Raw genomic sequence first — 21,819 nt, forward strand, 5'->3', positions numbered from 1 at the left:
AGCTCATATTAATAAAAGCTCCAAAATTTTGTACTGGTCTAAGGAGCTCAAAAACTAATAAAATATTGATTGTGAAAAAGTATACTGGATTATTTCTTGGTTTTATTTTCATTACTCATATCTTTCATAAAGTTAATTTTTAAAATCTAATAGTTAAACCAAAAATCTTGACATCTCTACGTTGCCTACTTTTTTGGGCGCCACGTTACGTATTCGCCGTGTTGTGTTGTCTTGGTCATTGGATAATTGCCATTTATATTCATTATGCGATCTCGCCGGCTCCTCGTTCATCGAATTTCTGCGTGTCACCATCATCATCATTATTCATTTTGGTCAGCTTTTTTCGACCCACTGCGACCCCATTGTAAACATCATGCAGCCCGACGACTTTCATCATCGGGGGAGCATCAATATCAACAAGCGTCCAATATTTGTGTGCTCTAGCCAAGCTTTTATTTATGAAATGGGGAAATTACAAAGACAAAAAAGGACAAAATAAAAGCGAAACAAAAAAGGTGGACAGGAGGACGAAGGATATACTGGGGCAGTGTTTGCATACGATTTCGACGATGACACAGTGTCCATGGACCAAGGACCTCGGCTCTTCGGCCCTTCACTCACCTCCTCCATCTTTCATCACTTTTCACGCGTTTCGCTTTTAATATTGATTTTCGTTCGGCTCGCGGCTTTGTCAGCCGTAAAGTGTCGCCCCCTTCTGCACCCTCCACGCTTTTCATCTCCTCGCTTTTCCGGCCGTTGCACTATGGGGCATTTGACCACTTTGGTTGGCCAAAACCCATTTTTTAAAAGTCGTTAAAACAAAAAATGTTGTTTGAGGATGTGTTAACAAAAGACCATTTAACAATGTTACGTTTACAGAAATCCGATAGAGGTCGCCTCTGTTAAGGTAGGAGCTGTTAAATCAGCTGTTTGATATGCAAATATCGACTTTTATTATTTCGACTTTTTACTTGCAGTTTTAAAGTGCTTTAAATTTGAGTTTTTAAGCAATCTAAGTAAACTTTTTGGATTGGATTTAAAGGATTATGCTATGTACTTAGTATTTGTGTGGTTCGACGACAAAAATTAGACGGTTTTTTCTTACAAATGAGTGATAAAGGGAGTGGTCTAACAAGTACATTTTTGTAAGAAAACTAATTTTCAAATGGAGCAACAAAGTGAGTCCAGCGGAGTCCACTTCTGGACCCTATTGGGATTTGTAGATTATTTAATTGTTGTTAAAATGTATATGGTCAGAATCGCCACTTATTGCCACTTTTTCTGTAATTTAATTTTTTAGACCATAACCTCAAATTTCACAAACTCCTATCGTTTGCACTGGTGGCTAAGGAAGTAAGGACTTTCGTGACTTTAAATTATTATCAAAATATAGTAGAAATACTTAGCTTTGTAATTGACTAACTTAAGTGGACTTTAGCGGCTTTAAAACGAAAGTTTCGCTACAACTTGAACAAAAAGTCGTACAAATGTAAAGTAAATTCTTTCCTTTGCCTCTTTTTTTTGAGAACTTTAGGATATATTCGTCCGATTTGTACAAAACTGTTAATATTGTTTTAAAAACTTACATAATTGCTAATTCTAAAGTTATGTGCATTTATCTCCAAAAACAGCGAAGTTAATTTGATCGTTTCTATGGCAGCTATATGATATAGTTTTCCGATCCGGATGATTATCATATATAATATGCGGGGGGATAAGAAATGGCGACTGGTAAAGTTTCAAGTCAATATCTTTTGAAATGACCGAGTTATTAATTTCGGCCAACAAAAGTGGTCAAATGCCCCATAGTGCGTTGTTTTCCCATTTTCATCAGCACAAAGTTGCTTAACCCGCGTGGCAATGGGGGGAATGGCTTGTTTTCAACTTGTTAAACAATGTCGCTGCACTGCATTGCTCTTTTTGTGCACAGCTTAACGCGGTTTAATTAACACTTAAAGCAGTTAAGGGATAAGTCTTGTATTTCCTTTTTTTTTGTAGCTCTGCAATCTGACTTAGATTCGGCTTCATTCATCATAAGCCCTGCTGGCGGTTTAACAAGTCCCCGGGGCAATTTCCTAGCCTCTCGACTTTATGCCCATTTAAACACTGAAGCCAAAAACTGCATGGAGCTACTTTAATTCTATTCAGCAGGTTTTCAAGCATCCTTTCCTCCTCCTGAACCCACGAACATAAACATGGCAGACCGACAACAAGAACAACAACAACAACAAAATAAAAAGGAGAACCAACCAACAGAAATTCTGTGTTTTTTTACCCACCCACCCCGGACAAACAACTGAATTCAGTAGTAACGGGAAGAGGAAAAATAAAATCGAGGTTGGCTATGGGAAAACAAGAAGTCAAAAGCACTTACCTGATTGCAATACTTTTCGATTTTAAATTATTCCAACGTTGATTCATTTCATCGAGGCGACGCTGCAGCATAACCGCATCCTCTTGCGAGGTGAGCGAACCCAAAAGTTTGCGGCCTGTTCCATCGAGACGATCGTAAACCACGCGATGGGTTTCAATTTCCGATTGTAGGTCCTACAAAGAGCAAAAAACAAGTAGAGCATGAGAAGGGGGCTTTGCTAATAAATATGTGTGGATTCAACTTTAAACAAGAAAGGAAGCTAGCTTCGGCCAGCCGAAGCTTATATACCCTTGCAGATCATTCCTATTAATTAACAAATCGCAAAAATGTTCAATTTTCTAATATTTCTCATTAATTTTCCGATCGTTCCTATGGCAGCTATATGATATAGTCGTCCGATTTTGATCAAATTAAAATTGAAATTCGGAAATATTTAAAAAGAGTCATATCCTAGAGTAGAAGATAATACAATAAAAATCAAAGAAGCTAGAATTTATTTCCTATTACTTTTCCATTAATTTTCCGATCGTTCCTATGGCAGCTATATGATATAGTAGTCCGATTTTTTAAATAAATAATTCGAAAGTCAGAAATATTAAAAAAATAACATCCCCAAAAGTTGAAGGTAATATTTCAAAAAACACCGAAGCTAGAATTTTTTAAAGTTTTTTTCTTCCGATCCTTCCTATGGGAGCTATAAGCTATAGTTGTCCGATCCGGTCGGCTCCGACATATATACTACCTGCAATAGAAAGAAGACTTTTGCGAAAGTTTCGTCCCGATAGCTCAAAAACTGAGAGACTAGTTTGCGTAGAAACAGACAGACGGACAGACGGACAGACGGACAGACGGACGGACAGACGGACGGACAGACGGACATGGCTAGATCGACTCGTCTTGTGATGCTGATCAAGAATATATATACTTTATGGGGTCGGAAACGTCTCCTTCACTGCGTTGCAAACTTCTGACTGAAATCATAATACCCTCTGCAAGGGTATAAAAAGGGTTTTTCATTTTTAAAGCGAAATATGAGAAGCAAAGCGCAACTGACAAGTATGAAGAAGCTCTCCACCTGGCCAATTATTAACCGCAGCTGTCCCGGTTGTTATTTTCACCCCACCTCTCCTCTTAACCTGTCATACACTCTGGGTTTTTCCCATTTTCCCACAGCCTGTCGCATGTCAGTTGGTATTTTTGTCCCAGGGACACAAAAAAGGGCTTAAAAATGTTAGCCGTTTTGGTTTCTCGTTTTTGTTTCGGTTGTGGATTTAGTTTTGTTTCCAAACTATTTTTTGGTTAGCCAAGATATATATATATTTGGAAAACTGTAGTTTCCCACTTGTTTGTTTATTTACCATACTTTGTTTATTTATGCTTAAAGTGATTGCCCTTTCCTGTCCAAACTAAAGCGTTTATTTAATTGTATTTCAACTAATTTAATCAATCAATCAATCAATCACTTACGAAATATACCAAATAAACTAATTAAAATTGGAATTAGGCGATGGCACAGAGCACATAAAATAATTGAAATGGTATTTCGAGGCTCCATCCTGTGCTGCCATTTCTACTTTCTCCCCTTTCTCTTTCCCTTTCCCCATGAGTAAGTGTGTGTGTGTCGGTGAGTGAGTGAGTGTCTCTGCGTGTGTGTTTGCTAATTAAACCTTCATTAGGACGCTCGTTGCCTTTGTTGCAAGTAAACAAAAACAAGAAAATAGAAAATGGAAGGCAAGAAATCCCAGCTAGCGAAAAAGGACGTAAAATTCGTCGTATGTGTGCGAAATGAAGCTCCAATTAATTTGGCTTATGCATGTCACACACATCCACACACACCAGCACGCATGCACGCACACACACAAACAGGGCGATTCAATTAATGCGCAAAAATTGTTTATACGTCAATAGAGCGGAAATGGGGCAAACAAAACGGGAAAAAACAAGAAAGGGGCAACGCAACACGAGGCATTTTTAATGAGCGGCAAGTGATGGATTTAAGGGGAGTTGGGGGGTGGAAAACAGAGGCGGAGGATCGCGACACATGCGCTAAAGCCGATTAAATCAATTAAAATGAGAAAATGCCGCCAGCAAAATGGGGAAAAGCGACAGCAAAACGGCCGTTTGCAGCACGAGTCAACGCATTCCCTGGTCATTATAGCCATGCCCGATGTGCCACGCCCCCCCTGGTCATATAGCCTTATACAGCCGCCTAACCCCACACCTCAGGCAGCCCCGAACTAATGCCGCTAATTTGTGCGACGAAAGACCGCAATTTCCTGCATGAGGAGATAGCTCGCTCTCTCTCACTTTTACCGACCATCTCTTCGGGGCTTACCTCTTTATATGTGCGTTTCTGTGGCAGCAGTCTGTTATTTAGATGTCCTTTAGCCAAAGGAGAGTAATGAACTAATTAGGCACTAGGATACTTGTTAAATAAACCACAGCTTCATTTAAACCTGATTTATTAGCTGTTTAAAATTATTTAAATATTCAGTCAGGTGTTTAAGCTTGTTTTAGGTTCAATTAAAGAATCGAAAAAACATTTAGATTTATATTATTCATTTAATTTAAAAGTATTTCCCTTTGTTAAGTTTGATTTTTAGACATTTCTTTATTAACGGTTTGATAAAGATCTAAATTATTCCTAATATGATTATAAAAACTTAAAGGTATTATTTTTAAAAATGTACTGATATTATAGAAATTTGAAAAGAAATTTTCTTTTAATAGGAAATTAAAGAAAGTGTTTTAATTTTGTATTATTCTTTATAATTTGTTTTCCCTTTTAATTATTTTTTCCTAGTTTTCTATAGGGTATCGGCAGCTGTTTCATTGCATAAACTGCTGGCTCTTCTTGGGTTTATTAATGGCAAATAAAAACGCGGCCATTTTCGGTGCTCATGAGCGTGGAGGCGGACGTTAAAAGGGGGCTTTCGTTCGGACCACAACCATTAGCCACGGCAAAATGCTTCGTACGTAGCTGCGGGCCAGGCCAACAAATGCAGCTTATGGCTTTTATATGCCAGCAGCTATAAATACACGTATGCGAGCTTATATGAGGACTCTACTCTATTGCTCTGCTCTGCCTTTCCGACGGGCTTTTGTTGGCTCATTTTTCACATTTCCGCTGCTTGTCCTTGCCAAGTCACGACATAACCAGAACTAATACATCTACAAGAGCTTACGTGTATGCCACTACATACGCTACCCTAGATATATACATATGTAGTGACTGCATTTTGCAGTTTAAAGCGCCAATTAAGTAAATGCCATGCTCCGCTTGGCCTGACCAAAAGCTTCTGGAGAGGAAGAACGGGGCAGATATGGCTGGTTAAAAGTGCACGCCCACTTCCTGCCGCTGAATGGCAGCTCTAACTAAGCTGCTCCACGGGTTTCTCCCCATAATTATGCCTTAGATGGGTTAATTTATGGCAGCAGTCATAAAACTGTGTTGAGTGCGCTTAAAGAGCCGGGAAATGGGAATTTAGCAAGTTAAAAGTATTTAATAAAAATCGAAAAATCTTCCTGCGGAAATTCATTTGATTGAGCCACTCAAGACACTTCCCAAAATAATTTCCACGATATAAATTCATAAGAAAATTATGCGCATCATTTCCTACCAACCCCCATATGATAAGTAAGAACCCCACAAGTTCCGTCTGTCTGCATGAATTTGAAATCAAATTTTTTTAAAGCAACCAAAAATACCTACGGGTGTTATTTGCTGGATGTGTTTTGATTGTTTGCCGAGCGTCAGGCGATGTAAATAAAATGAAAATGCGTTTATAAGACGCCTCATAAATATATTAGAGGCACATAATAAACACATCACCAAGTGATGTCGGCCCACCAGTGACGAATGTTCATCCTGGTCGGGCCAGGACCTTCCACCATCTCATCCCTGGAAAAACAACAGCCGTCGGGGGAAAACCTGTCAAGTGGTGCTCACAAGGGGCGTTCAAGCATTACTGACAGCCATAACCCAGGTCCCATTCACCACTCCCAATTCTCCATTGAGGGAAAACAAAAATGACAACAAATTTAAACAGGGCCCATACTCATGCTCATCCTCATCCAGCTGCTGCTGCTGTTGAAACTGCCATTGTAGCATTTTACATATTTTAGTCAGCCCGCGTGTTAACATCCGTGTAAATCCTTTATGACCAAACTCTGAGCCTTTCAGCTCGAAACTGGAGTTACTGGATGGATGGCAAAGTTCGAGGGACTGAAATTCGATTTGGCTCCCCACGTTGCTTATTTATTCGATTATGTTTATTCCTTGTTATATCATCGTCTTGAGCGATGTGTCAGAGCAAATGTTCTATAAACATTTCTTTTGCCGGCTACGGGGGAATTCATAAATTCATAAAAAGGTTAGAGGGAAAGAAACTCGGTTCTCAGGTCAACTGGAAACGGAAAATGGAAATTTGATGGATTTAAGGAAATGTTGACAAGGGATTACTCTTTAAACCTTTTTATGCGGAAATGGGAATTTAAAGTTGAAAGGCTTGTTGGTAATGGTTAAAATATTGCCGACGAATTAAATAGTAATATTTTGGCTATGGAAGTAATTGGAATTTCATTAATAATTTTAAACACTTTTACAAGAAAATATCCAAAAATATTGGAAAAAATAATTATGAATTAATTGTGGATTTGCTTTTACTTTAATCTTAATTCTGCTAAAAAATTGTATGTCCAATATATTAAACTTGTTGTATGTTTATTATATGAATATGAAGATTTCCTTGCGAATTTGTCATGAATGTCTCATAAGTTTCTTTCAAGTATTTTCCGACCGCTCTTTTTAAATTTGAAAATATTTTTTGTTCCCGTTTCCTTTCACTTATCCCCCTCAAAACTTTGCTTTTGCTTACTTTTGCAAGTTTCGTCCAAATATGACTAAGTTTCTGAGATGCTTAGAGGAGCCACAACAAACAAACAAGCGAGTTGGAATCGACGCAGCAATACCCACTATAGTTGTAATTATATTTTAATAAAATAAATAGAACAACTATTTACCGTTGCCATAAAATCTTTTGCATTTTTCAATAAGCTATAAAAGTGTAGATTTGCATTTTTGTTAGCTGCCAGCTTATTTTCATAAAAATTATATACCCCTAAGCCTTTACGATTGCCGAGTATAACAAGTAAAACTTCAGCCATCAAATGCAGACTGCAAAATCTGGAATCAGAAATGCATAAAGCCAAAGGCTGGGGACAAGAAGGAAAAAGGGGAGATTTACAGCGAGAGCAGCTGGAATATGAGCTTCAATTTATCCGCATGCAATATTAACTTGGCTGCACTTGGCTTTGACTTATCTGCAGAGTTTACGCTGCACTGGGCAAATAGACAGGACTTGGAAGTCGACACATACACTTACTCTCATGATAGGATGTGTATAATCAGGTAACAAACCAGGTTAGCAAGCGGTTGCCAGGGACTTTTCCTGGCCAAAAGGGATTCGAGGCGCAATCAATGTGGCGGCGGCGGTTTTTCCTCTCTTCTCTGTTTTCCCCGAAAAGCTGCTGACAGCAAACGCAGGGGGGTTCGAGGAAAAGGAGAAAAGAACAAAACCAACAACTAAACCCGTCTAAACCGAAACCGAAGTTAAATGCTCTGGCTGCATGGCTATCTCTTCTCGACCAAACTTCTGCGGCTACTGGCCAGTGTGGTACAGTGAATCCTCTGTTGACCATATTATTAGACACCCACATATGCAGGGGGTTGGTTTCCATTTCCACCCTCCTCCCAGCCAAATCCTTCTGCCAGTTCCCTGTGTCAGCTTTAATTCACTTCTGGACATAGAGAGAGGTAAGGCAGGCAAATATCCTTTTGCCTCCCTCATTTTTTATCCTCCTCCCCAACGACACTACGCTTATAATCCTTTTTTTTTGCCTGGCCCATGGACTCTCTGTAGGCAGCTCAAGTTTACGGCTTGGGGGTTTTTCCAGGTTTTCTCCCAGCTCCGGAGGTATTTCCCCCTTTCCCCCTAATATTTTTCCTCTTCTTTTTTTCGGTGACCTGTGAACCGTTCATTGTTTCTGTCTCTCCTTCGGCTCATTGCTGCTGTTTCTTTTTATGTCAGGCTTTGTATTTCGTATTCAAAGCATCTTTTTCAGCTCGTTATGTGCTTGGGGATCTGCTCCCTCAACTGTCATCCTTTTTAGAGTTTTTTCATTTTATTTCTCTTTATTTGCAAAAGAAAAAGCACCTAAAAGTGTGTCAGCTTAAATCAACTAGCAGAAAGTTTTGCAAACATTTTTCAATAAAATGAATCCAATAGTAAATATTCTTTTTGTTCCAGATTGCTTATAAATTCCGCTTTGCATTTCACACCTGTCCAGCTGCTGGGAGATCATTCTCCTTTTTTTCAGAGAATCCTTTGTCATTGTCTTTTATTGTCAAGAGAAGAGGGGTTTTGCCTCAGTTTCTTCATTTGGTTTCTATTTCCATCTCGGTGGCAGTCTTAGTGCGTGTCAGACTGTTAAGCTGCCATAACAATTGCCCCACTACCTGTTCACTCACCTGGCGGCGGCATCTCCATATTGTTTCTCCTGTTTTTCTGCCTGTCTAGGCGGAAAAAAAAGAAATATATATATATTCGTAAACATATATATGTGTAGTAACACGGCGACACAAAAACCTTTTGCCATTATTTCCCGAGCTTTGCACGTACACTCGGCCACCTTTTGGCCTGTGGGTTGCAGGTGGCCCATTGTTTTCCCACAGCCTCCTCCGACTTGCCACGCCCCCTTCACTGGCTATTAACCCAAATCCCCCGAGTGGCAGTTGTTATGTGTGAGCCTCGCTGACTTTAGCGGAAAGTTCAACGTTCAGTCATAAATAAAAAATACAAATTCTTTTGCCTCCCTTCTGTTTTCGTACATATTTTTTTCCTTTTTGTAAATGCATATTAATCATACGCCATGTTTGCCGCTCCGAATTTCAATTGCCCGCAGTTGACGTTTTTCTCTGTGCTATTTCTTTTTAAACGCTCGCATATTTCACTCCTATTAATTAATTTAAAATAGTTGCCGCAAAATCCCGCAATTTATGTTAGCAATTTATTAAGTGGCCGAAAAAATATGCGAATAAATGAGTGTGTAAATTAAACGCCGGTTAAAACATATTTTAATTAAGAAACGGTTGGCAAACGTGAAATATGTTTAACGCAGCTGCGATAGTATTTATTTTATATTTATTCCCATTAACTAGTGAAAGCTTCAAGGACGATTAATTTAATAGAAAGAGGAGATTATGGCACTAAATAATTTGGAATTTCCCAACAATTTGATATTAATATTTTTTGAAGCGAGAATATGAAATTCATATTATGAATTCATACGTATTTGTTTGGGCATTTTCATTTTTTTAAATTTTTATAAATGTTGACTGAATGCTTGACCTCACTTTCAGTTTTAATAGTAGGTCATGGGACTTTGCATCAAAAATATAAATACACATAATTATATAAAGCTTATATCAATTTAACGCTAGGATAAAAACACTATTAAAATCATATTTAATCTTTTATATCTCCATTAAATCCTCTAAAATATTTGGCAACATTTTTGGCTGCCAAAAGTGACCTAAATAATTTCCCAGGTCTTCTTGCGAATTTTTCCCTTTGACAACGTAAGCCTTCGAATTTCTCCCCTTCTGGAGAAGAATGAGGCTTTCAAACTTGCAGCCTTGGCAAACAATGCAAACTCACTGCGATTTAGATGTGCAAATATGTAAATTTGAATTTTATAGAGAGAAGCGCGCGGTCGCCAAACGGAACTCTGTTTGCCAACGAAATTTGCTCGCCACGTTAACGAATATTTAGCAGGGCTAACAAAGGGCTCCACAGAGTTGGCACATTGGCCAAGTTGGCAACGCTAAGCAAACTGGAATTTTGCCGCAGCATCAAAAAAACACAAAAAAAAGGAACTGCATATGTAGCGAAATCAACAGAAATGGAGAAATGAAGGTACCCTGAGCAAAGTAAAATGACATTTGCATTGAGGATTTCAAGTGTCTAAATTTGAGTCCAGAAATTGCATGCCTTCTGTTTTAGTTTGGTTTTTTGCATAGCAAACGAGCAACTGCAAAAAAAACGTTCATTAAAATTCATACAGAAAGGCAAAGTAAATGCAAAGAACTCGCGAAAAATAAGTACAAGAAATGGCAGCCGAGGCAGCGAGGAAAATAAATTGAAATAAAATTTACGTAAATAAAATTTCTGTGGCGGCGTTATAATTGCGCAACTGTGGCGCATCCTTCTCATCCTTGCCGGGATAATAAAATTCCACCAAGACATGACTTTGCCCAAAATAAAAAAGCGCAAGCCCAGCACGCGAACAAAAAAACAAGCAAATATAATTGAGAAATTTTTGCTGTGGGCGTTGGGCCAAATGTGCAAATTGCTTCGCATATCCATATGTTTGGCTTTGAGTTTGTGTGGGTATTCTATTCTGAGAGTCAAAATCCCACATACGCGAGTATCTGCTCGTAATCCTCGGCAAATTAGGATTTAATGAATGTTATCCCGCGACTTTAGCCCAAGTCCTCAAAGTCTAAACAAGCTCTTAAAAATGTGCACAGACCATAAAGAGGAATTCAATTGGAATAAAAAGAATTATTGAAATGTATGAAAATGACAAAGATATAAAAGGTTTTCTCAACAAATTAAACAATTTTAAAAAGTAAAGACAAAAAATGTAAGTTCTGGTTTTGAAAAAAAAAAAATTGGTATTATGAAATATTGTATATATTTTACTATTTAAACTCTATTTACTAAATTATAAATGGATTCAAAATTTCAGAAATTTGAGGTTTATTTCTTTTACCCGTTATAAAATCATTTTATTAGAATCTCTAATTTGCCACAAACTTTCAATGCAAAATAAAGACCACTGACGTTGCGTTTAACCCCACTTGATCTCTAAAACTGCGAATATCTTGTGTCACTGTAGACCCCCAGAAAGTAAGCACCGAAAACTGCACAGACAGCAAGTTTAATTTGTTTATTAAAACTTAAACGAGCTTTGTGTGCTCGTCGTCGGCTCGAAAGGGGTGGTAAAGGATCCTGGGATGGGGTTGCTCTGGAGCTGGGAGGATTCATCTCCAGTTAGTTGGCCTGGTAAGCTCATCATCAGCGACGACGACACTTTTTAAACTACTTAAACTTTGCTGTTCTGGGTCTGATTCGCTTATTCGGATATTCTCCCCCAGCTCTGCTGCTACCCTTTCGAGAGTCCTCGTTTTGGTCCTATTTTGACCTCTGTAAACTGAAACTCATATGGTGTCTGCTGTTTAACCAGTGTGTCTGGGTTTTTTTTTAGTGAGCGGCTCAGCAACGTGAAAGTTTGCACACGATGACGAGATCTGTTGGGGACTTTTCAAATTAGTCGTAATAAATAATTAAGCATATCACATGCATATTTTGTTTGCCGAGAAGGGGAGGTTGCTGGCAAATTGCAGTTTATATTTGCTCTCGTACTTCGTCTGTAAGCAGGCAAAAGTTTTTGCGGTTGGGTAAGTAATTTGAGGTCGACAAATGAGGCTGAGAATGCAGAGTATGTGCTCGCATTACAAGAACTAATGAAGAAAAATGTCCTTTAAATACCTTTGCATTTCATTGTAATTAAAATACATGTAAATTAGATATTTTAATGAAAAAGTATCATTTAAGTAACATATCTGATTCATTTCCCTTGAAACTAGCTTGCTAAAGATGTAAACGTTTGCAGAATTGTGAAAGCAAACTTAACTGGCCAAAAGCCAAGGTATCACAGAGAGTAAACTGAGCAGGAAAGTAGCCAGAATTGACCACATTTTAACTGGCTTCGTGATGAAGAAGACGGCAAAGTCACGTAGTGGCAACAGTCAGTGCCACATTAAGTAGCATGCAAACAACAGCTGCAGCAGCAGCAGGAAGTCAAGGGAAGGACAATAACAGATATTGAAAGCTGGCCCAGGACTCAGCACAAAGAGCTCAAAAAGGAGAGACAGTATCTACAGGGAGGGAAACTGAAGGGGACACTTAACCCAGGGGAAAGCAAAATGCAACTAGTTGGAGTCAGTATATCAGAGTCTGTCTATCCTGAAGGGAAAAAGGAAAAGCAAAGGGCAAACGCAAAACGCAACAAAACAAAGCAACCGAAAACATTTCAATTTTCTTGACGACTGCCAGACCAAATAATAAAAATCAACCATGGTCAAGTGAGCAAATTGGCCAAATGAAAACGATGTAATGAACTAAAGTGCATGAACCAATGAACGAAAAGGGAAGAGGGTCAGGGGAAAATGCCAAAAGGATACACCACTCGATGCATACTCAATAGAAAAATACCAAAGGAGTGAAAAAGGAAGGAAGAAAGGATGGGGAATTTTCTGGATTGTACGTTTGTTTATTGAGATGTGAGAAGGTTGTGCAATAAATTGATAGGTGGAGATGAAGAGAGTAACGTTTTAGTTCTTAAATTGGTCGAATAAAATTATTTCATTGTACTTATTGGTTTAATTGTAATAAAATTTAAAATAACTTATTTATAATTTTAAATGTCAAAATCATAATAAAAATGTTTTAATTTAAATGTATAAGAGTTCAGTTGAGGTCATTAGCCATGCCCTGTGGTCCCTGTCCGTTGAATTATTTTTGTGTCAATTAAATGCCATAACAATATTTTCATAGCCTACTTATTTCGGTGGTCAGTTATCAAATATGTACGGCACATTAAACTCACGTTAATTTGTTTTTCATATGGTCGGTCACAAACCCATTCATACGTTTTTGCGGATTTGCATATGGCGATATAATTTATTAATTACCCGCTTGCAATTACGATTTTGCGCACAATTAATTTGAGTTCTTTGTTCTCAATTGTTTTGCTCTGCACTTTTTTTTAGACACGCTTCCGGCAAATAAAACTCCTGTTGAGCTGACCCATGTGTGTGTGTTTTGTAATTTGCCCATACATATATATTTTTCTACCATTTTTTAATTTTATTTTACATTTTAAATTCACGCTGGCTCACATAATCGTTTTTCCCCAGTTTTTCACTTTTTTGTTTCTTGTTTTTCCGGCTTCTTTGTTCGTTCCCAAAGCTGCATTCGCTTTGCATAACTAATTAAAGTTTGTTGGCGCTTTTCATGCGCCATTTCTCAGTTTTGCGTGGAGCAGGCAGGGAAAAGGGAAGCCAGAAATTATTATGACATGAAAAAGGCGTTAGCCCTACTCAACGCCACGCCCACCGCCAGAGTTTGGGCAAGTACAAAAAAAAAACAAAGGCAGAGGAAGGAGCAAAAGAGAGATACTGACTGACATTAATTAGAAGCTACAGCTGCCAGCTATATAGGTTGGCATTATGTTCTTGTATTTTCTCCACAAACTGCAGCTGGGGCTGTTCAGGAAATGCACCAAGTTATTTCTTATTATTAAATTAAATTCTTGTGATTCAAATGTAAAGAAAAGTTGAAGATATGTAAATGTTAGGGAAATTTCTTAAAAGATGGCTAACGAATTTATTAAATTATGTTGAAGTTTTTGCTATTTAAAGTTAATATTCTTTAGCTCCCATTTAATATTAACAGACAACTCTTTGCACACAATTATAGGAAAAAGTTCACCTGAATATCCTGCAAACGACCTCAGCAGCCATAAATGCGAGCAGCAAACACGGGTAAAACACACACAGAGAAAAAAGTAAAAACTTTTAACAAATTATCAATGCACAGTAAATGGAACTTTCCGCTGGAGGAAAAGTTTTTGTGAAAAACACACAGCACAGACACCCCTGTACTTATGTACACACACTTTTGGGACTGCCACACGTGAGTGCAATTATGTAATACAAATAGGTAATGAAAGTTTCACACAACTCGACCCCACTTTCCACCCGTCCACACAATTAAAAAAAGGGAAAAATGGGAGAACATTTTACATTCGGCTGCTGGTCAAGCATAGAAAATAGTTAACAAAAAATGCCTGCAAGGGGTAAGTAATTAAATTTATTGAAATAAATTGTCGTTGCTTGGCCCCGAAGAGCGACTTAACTTTTAATGAAATGAGTGCATAATGAAACTGAGTAAATAATGGGAGGGAGGAGGATTTTAAAGAGCGATGGCAGCAGAAGAAAGGAGCAAAGCAAACCAACGCAAAAATCCTTTCTCGGGGAAGAAAGAAAAAATAGCGAAATTTTTAATGCGTTATGATGGCGGCGGGCAAACATTTCTAATGCATACTTGCGGTGGGGTGTTTTTCCACCACCCCCTCCATAAGCATAATATTTTCACCCCTTCAGCGCTGCACTGCCATTGCATTTGTTGCTGTATTTAATGGCGTTGAAGCAAAAACAGAATGCACCAAGCGTCACAACCTTGTTGCCACTTGCCACTAAGCACGAGAAAAAAAAGTGGAATAAAATAATGGGAAAAAATTGAAAAAATATGTTATTGCGACTGGCATTCGGTGGTATCAAGAGTGAGAAAATAGAGGATGTGTTTTTGGGGGTGAGAGTAATACTTATAAATCCCCATTGAAAGTGTGTGTTAAGACTAGTTGAGAAAAGTGCCGGCAATGGCTTGGAAAATATTTACCCAAAGATTCTGTTTTGCTAGCTCTCTAAGCTTAATAGGTATGATTCAAAATTCCAAGCAATCCCAAACAGATAATAATAATTAAATGTTGATACTTAATCTAGTTCAATATCTTGTTTTTAGAAACAGCATTGTAAAATTTATACATTAAATATTAAACATTAATTTTTCTACTGCCCTGCAGTCCCTTTAAAAAAACGGAAATAAATCAGTGACAAAGTATATACCTCCGTCAACTTTTTTCCCTCCCTCCAAGTAAATACAAGGATAAAAAAACAACACACTTCCGAAAAGTAAACAATAAACTGAAAAGGCAATAACGCCAAACAAAGCCCACAGACAGTCCATAAAAAATAAGCAAGAAAGAGGCCCATGAACGGGGGATATACGCACATTAATAAAGTTGGTAACTTGCGGTTAACTTTACCCGTGAGTGTGCTTAAACATTATAAACAACCGACAACAACGGCGGCCACACGACTGAATAACATTTCCGGCCGGCGCCGCAAAAAGTATGCAACACGCACCGAGGCAATAAACCAAATTCAACCGCAGGATCTGAGGAGCAGGAGGTATAGAAAAGTTTCCGCAGCAAATTGCAAACTGATTTAAAATTAAGCAGAATTATTTGGCTCAACCTGGAAAAAGAGGGAGGCCAACCAGACCCGAACACACGTAGCACAAATGAGCGTCATCAATCAAGTAAAAGTTGCGGTGGATGGAGTTGCTGGCAGAGGAAAAAAGAAGGAGAGCGGAAAAACTCAGATGGCTCAGCCAAGGATAAAGGATAAACAGCTAACTTAATTTCAAGGAGGCGGAAGTGTAATGGCGTGCTCTTGATTTCCCACTGATTTCGCGGCGGCAGAGGGGAAAATATGTCTCAGATGCTGCATCTGGCACAACTTCGCCAATAAGTACACCGAGAAAAAAAACCGTTCTCAACGTTCTTGATTTCAGTATTTCCGTGCTCAAAAGTGAGCCAAGAACGGTTTTACTAAAATCAAGAACGAGTGTTCTTGATTTGAGACTACTTTTTTGAAAATAAGTATTCTTGATTTCAGTATGAGTCTTCTTGGATTCAAGAAGAAACATTCTTGGATTCAAGCATAGGCGTTCTTGGTTTCAAGAATAGGCGTTCTTGGTTCCAAGAGTAAATCGTTCTCGGGTTTAATAATTTCTCTCTTACCAAGAAGAACGTATTCTTGGTTTCAAGAAGACAAATTCTTGGATTCAAGCATAGGCGTTCTTGATTTCAAGAATAGGCGTTCTCGATTTCAAGAATGTTCCACTCTTGATGCAAAAAGGAATTTTTCAGAAAAATTAAAAATTTCATATATTCACTTTTTTTTATTTTATTAATTTTTTATTTATTATTATAGATATAACATAATTACAAATTACTTATAACTAAACATATTTAAGTCTAACAGCAATCTTATCATTATTAAGTAAGTACGAATAAATTTAAGTAATATACATAAAACGTACAATAAATATAAAGTTATATAATTTTAAAATGTACCTTGCCAAGCGTGCTACCTCCTCTAGGTGGACCGATACCAATCAGCGATGTTTGTTTCTCGCTCTTTTCCTGATTACGTCCCACAAACTGCAAGATTTATATATAGTTTAAATAACAATAAATAATAAAAATTGTATATTGCTTATATATATACATACTTTCGAGTTTTGCGAACAGCTTCTCCCGGAACACAATACGTAAACCAATTGGCGGAATCGCCTCATTGATCTCTCCTTGTCCATGAAGACACTCCAGCGCCTAAAAATAGTTAAAGTATTATTTCATATTACTTTTTTAAAACAGAACCTTACAAGCGCAGGCACGCTCCTGCATAAACACACATATGTATACATACATAGATGCATTTAGCGTGGCGTCACTTTTTTTCACAAACATACAAATTCGAAGTATTTATTTATTATATAGCTTATTTTCATTATTTTTATTATTACACTAATGTTATTATTAAATACTTACTTTTGAGGAAGGGGAGCGCACTCAAAATATCTAGTTCCTCTAGAAGGTTCTTTAAACGTGTGTCGTCCGCGTGTGTACTCCGCTTCACTGGCCGAAAAAAACGAGCATTTGACGAGAGCCGAAGTGAACTTCGGTAGCTTGCCGAAAAATTCCAGAGAGAGTGTCTCTCTCATTTTTTCTCTCTCTTATTTTTTTTCATCTCTGAGACGAAGTTGAGAACGATTTTAAGAATGCTTGGGGACGATTTCAATAACGTTCATGCTTGATAAACGAAATCGAGAATGATGTATTCTCAAAAAGCCAGATCAAGAATGGTTTTATTCTTGATTTCAAGAACGTTTGTGCTAAAAAAAGTGAGAAGACAAAATACTGAAATCAAGAATATTCGTTCTTGATTTTTTCGTTCTCAAGTTTTCTCAGTGTACAAGAGTTTCCCACAGCCACAAATCGGGCAATCAATTATGTTAATAAAAAAATAAAGAAAACAATAAACAAATTGCCGAAAAGACCCGACTCCCTTTGATTTAATATGTTGTTTTTATTTTTCTACGAGAGCCAAGTCTAAATTTATCTCTTCCCTACTCCCCTCTAAGCGATAAAGTTGCTTTCCCTAAGTGGTGTGGCTTCGTTTTTTGCTCTACAAAACGCAAACAACAAACACAAATCTAAGAAAAACTTTAGTCTCCTTCTACTTTGTCAACTGCATCTTACCCAGATTCCCCAGGACCCCCATCCAATCCCCCGGGTACTCCGGACCCCAGCAGCTGCTCCAACTGACTGTTTATATCGCAATTGCCTGTCTACTTGTGCTGCCACTTTGCTCTTTTTCTTCTTCTTACTTTCCGGCTAATAAGTGTTTTTGCCTCTCTTTTCTTAGCTGATAACTTTCCTCGGCCAAGTTTATTTATTTGAAAATGATTTTAGTCAGATACTAGAAGTTTAATCACTTACATTTCCCTGCGCTATCATCATCAGCAGCAGAAAACAACAATAACCGTTTTGAGGCTTTCAAGTTGACAGTAAACGTCATCAGCTGAGAGTTGAAACTTTGCTCATTTGCTTGAGTTTTAGCTATTACAGGATTTGATGTGATATACTGTTAAACCGTGGAATAATTATTGAGTGAAGGAATAATGAGTAATTCTAAAATTAGAACACATTTGTTTGGGTAATTTACTCAAGTATGCAACCAAATATTTGGTAGATTTAATTTTTAAGACACCTTTTAAAGAGATTTGAAAATCGGACTATTTGAGTAAGACTCCTTTAATACCCATTAACTTATTTTCTTAGTGTATATTTTTCTCAGGCGACACTCTCTGCCTGAAGTCTTGTCACCGCTCTAACGCGCATTTAAGTGGGCTAGTTACGCGCTCACCCACAGAGTGTCTGAAATCAAAGTTAAGCTCTTGCCAGATGAAGTCGACAAGACCACGAGCTTAATGTGATGCGGTTAGGGGAAAGGTCGCTGGGATTTGCCACACTAAAGCCTCAACAAAGTTTCTGAATCCGATCTTCTTTTTTTTTAGCCCTCCACTACTTTTGCAGCGCCACGAAAAGCGGATCAAAATGAGGCATGCCTAACTCACATACACTCGGCGATGCTAAGTCAAAAATCTAGTTGGCAAATACTTTTGGGGGAGAGTGTGTGACTGTGTGAGAGGGATAATCTGGCCCAAAAGCAGACTCCGGAGTAGACGCGACAATCAACATGCCAACATGTGTTCCCCACTCGCACACTCACCCACTTCCCTCCCAAGAATTATGCTTATAACTTTTACATCTACTCGGGAGCTCCGCCCAGATTCTTCAGACCCGGGGGCGCTTCATTATTTGCACAATAGTTTTGTGAAATATATTTCAGCAACTTGCTGTTTATTGTTATGCAGAGAGTCTCATAACTTGTTATTGTCGCTGTTAACAACATGTTGTATCTGCGAGATACTTTCTGCGTGTCTGTCTTCGTGTTGCGTGATTCTCTTCTTTATTTTTGCGCTTTGGGTAATTTGTCATTGTTGGCAGCAGATACATGGGTGTATCTGAGTAAATGTATCTGTGTGTATCCCCCACTCCCACACAAATTCAATTGTCTGTCGTCTGTGAGATTTGGTCCAACACCTCTCAACCCAAGCCCTCGTCTTCATAATTTATGTGCCTTGCACTCTGCGCTCTATTTAAGCGCCTTTAAATATGATTTAGTATCGTGAAAAGCGCAAAGCAGTTAAGGGTACTGAATTATTGCCGAGATCTGGCTATAAGAAGTCGCCTTATATAGTTTATAGTCAAAGTTTTTATGAGACCACAGGACAGTTGGTTAAATGTTATACAGCTGTCTGTTGTCTTAGGATTAAGTTCAACAGGAAAAAGTATTCTTTTAAAGACTAAAGACTAAAATAATTTTTAAATTGGATTTAACATCCATGCCCATTTTATTAGTAAGTAAATAAAGTCAAAATATGAATATACCAAATGTATTTTCTCAAACTAGTTCAAAGCCAAATATTTTAGTAAATCAATCTCTACCTGTTAAAACCATAATCTGTGACCCGAAATAAAAACTTCAGAAATTACCTTGACCTCTATTTAAATATTTAGTGAAATGTTTCGTCATTTCTCATTGGATTTGCCAAACCTTTTTGGGGATTTGACCAACCAACAGAGCTGCTGTCATTTTGCTTATTGATTTTGGCACAGAAAAAATATACACTTGTATGTATATATTCCGACCTGTCGAAATAAATAAATGTGCAACACATAAAACTAAAATCAAGTCGACAGGCAGAGAAGCCGCAAAAAGGGAAAACTACTAGAAAACTTTTCTCAACAACAACTTGGCTGGGAATTTATCGAGTTGAGTGGGTGGTGGCGGTGGAGTGGGCGGTATCTATTGTGTGGCATTTACAAGCAATTGAAGTGTGGCAAGCATCATGTAAGAGAGATAATGTTGTTTGTCCTTGGCAGAATAGTTTCCCTCTTTTCGGTGGCGAAAACCAAGAGCTTGGAATCCCTTTTCCGCAGCCAACACACAAAACATTTGCAAAAGGGGTTGGAAACTGAGAGTGATAAGATATAAAATGGGGAATGTAAAGGGGGTTTTGGCAAATTTGTTGCCAGGCTGAAAATTCTTTAAATATTAAAATCTTGATTAAGTTAAATGCGCATTTGGGTCCCACACAAATGGCTGCTCTCACTCTTGGCCAGGCCAAAAAGACAACCGCAGGAAAATCTGTTCTGGCCTCGAGACCACAGACACATTTTTCTTTGCCAAGTCTTCGTCTTCTTGGGTTTTCGTGCAGTAGTAAAGTTTAACAATTTTACGCACGATTTGGGAGAACTTCGACGCAGTGGAGCTGTTTTTTAGCCAGCAGCCAACATTTTCATAATTGCTTAGCCGACACAGAGTCCACATCAATTTTCATTTGGCAAGGGCAAAGGAAAAGCGGAATTGAATTACATCTTTGCCCTTTCACACTTGGCGGGAGCCAATAAAAAACTTTTGATGCTTCAATTAGCAGCTGGCCAGCCAGCCGAGTGAGAAAACAAACAATTATGCCCTAATTGAGCCCACATTTCTCAAGGCTCAAGATTCCCATCTAACCCCAAGACGGGAATTTCTTTTCCTCCCTACTTTTATTTCATCTTAACTTTCTTTTTTTTCACTTTTCTCGTTGCCTTTCTTTTTCCTTTTTTTCTGTGTTGTCGGGAAGCCTACTTAAGTTGTCATTTTGATTGCTTTTGAAGCTTTTTTAAGGCCTACGCTAATTTTTACCCCTCGTCCCCCCTTTTTTTCCCGTTTTGACGCAGCTTCCATCTATCATTTTGTCAGCTCTGCCGCGCGACTAACACAATTTTCATCGTTTTTCTTCTCGCCGCTTTGCTTATTTAGATTTGCATGTGACATTTCCACCGACAACAAAAGAAGCAAAAAACGAGAAAAAAATTAAAAAAGAGGAAAAACGAAAAATAATAAAATCTGCTTGGCATTGAGGGTTACCGAAAAACGTTGCCTACATTCTGGCATTGAATTATTAAGTGACAGCACTGAACTGAGCAGAATTTCCACCGCTTTCACTTGCACTTTATTAGATTGACGTCCCGAAATGGCGGAGGGCGAAAAAAAAAGAAATCCAGTGGAAGTGAAACCTCTGCTTTCGGAGCCAAATCAGTGCCAGCTGGCCAACTTTTCCGAGAAACGACATTAAATCCGATTTGAATTCAATTAGTCAATTGACAATTTCAACAGTATTTAAAGTGCCCAAAATAGCATTTTATATTTTCAGTATTTTTAGAACCTATAATTTATTACCTTTCTCTTTCCAAGCTTTTTACTTCTGCATTTCATTTGCTTACCCCATTTTTATTAAAATCATTCGCTTACCTGCAATGAAAGAGAGAAAAATAAATATTATTTAAAGTTTCCACCGTAAATTTGCTTAGCCAAACATGACTATTAAATATTTATCATGAGTTTGTGGTTGGTATTTCTACTTTTGCGTTGGAAAAACCCAGCTGAACTGTGAAGCATTGACCCCTCAATGAGCATAACATGTTCCTTTTCATATTAAATTGAAGCCTGGGAAAGTTGTTCGTTTATGACAAGGACTTTGATTACCAATCGAAAATTTCGTCCTACAAGTGAAAACAAAAATAAAAAGAAAAGCAGACAAGAAAAGCTGCACGTCATGTTCAGGAAATTAACTGAAGGGGGAAATGGAGAGCGTAGAACATATGGTCGTCGTTCGGCTTCTTCTAGGTCAGGCTGCGGGCTCAAATTTCATTTCCTCGCACTTCCTCTGTGCAATTTTTCTCATGCGCTAAAAAATATTTTTTATATATATCAAAGAATCTGTGCTGTTGTG

At 38.0% G+C, this 21,819-nt stretch overlaps 2 protein-coding genes across 17 annotated transcripts in view; both read right to left on the reverse strand.

Moving 5' to 3' along the window:
- Dys (Dystrophin) overlaps window positions 1-21,819 on the reverse strand; it is a 152,198-nt gene that overhangs the window by 41,557 nt on the left and 88,822 nt on the right. For all 16 annotated transcript variants that reach the window (XM_070216825.1, XM_070216826.1, XM_017151713.3 and 13 more), the window contains one exon: window positions 2,375-2,547. In XM_070216825.1, the coding sequence (XP_070072926.1) occupies window positions 2,375-2,547 (173 nt within the window). The remainder of the gene's footprint in view (window positions 1-2,374; window positions 2,548-21,819) is intronic.
- Window positions 16,396-17,380, reverse strand: LOC138913670 (uncharacterized). The gene is made up of 3 exons (XM_070217871.1): window positions 16,961-17,380; window positions 16,642-16,741; window positions 16,396-16,570 (listed from the first exon to the last, which is right to left on the reverse strand). The coding sequence occupies exons 1-3, from the start codon at window positions 17,131-17,133 to the stop codon at window positions 16,463-16,465; spliced, it is 381 nt and encodes a 126-aa protein (XP_070073972.1). The 5' UTR covers window positions 17,134-17,380; the 3' UTR covers window positions 16,396-16,462.

The sequence above is a fragment of the Drosophila takahashii genome, chromosome 3R (genome assembly GCF_030179915.1).
Source record: "Drosophila takahashii strain IR98-3 E-12201 chromosome 3R, DtakHiC1v2, whole genome shotgun sequence".
Classification (NCBI taxonomy): domain Eukaryota; kingdom Metazoa; phylum Arthropoda; class Insecta; order Diptera; family Drosophilidae; genus Drosophila; species Drosophila takahashii.

What these genes read in the sequence shown, in the direction of transcription:
- LOC138913670 (XM_070217871.1), bottom strand. Translation starts at nt 17,133, where the DNA reads ATGAGAGAGACACTCTCTCTGGAATTTTTCGGCAAGCTACCGAAGTTC. An exon ending in TGCGCTCCCCTTCCTCAAAA is followed by an intron (nt 16,742 to 16,960) that starts GTAAGTATTTAA and finishes AACTATTTTTAG; the next exon opens with GCGCTGGAGTGTCTTCATGG. An exon ending in GCTGTTCGCAAAACTCGAAA is followed by an intron (nt 16,571 to 16,641) that starts GTATGTATATAT and finishes TAAATCTTGCAG; the next exon opens with TTTGTGGGACGTAATCAGGA.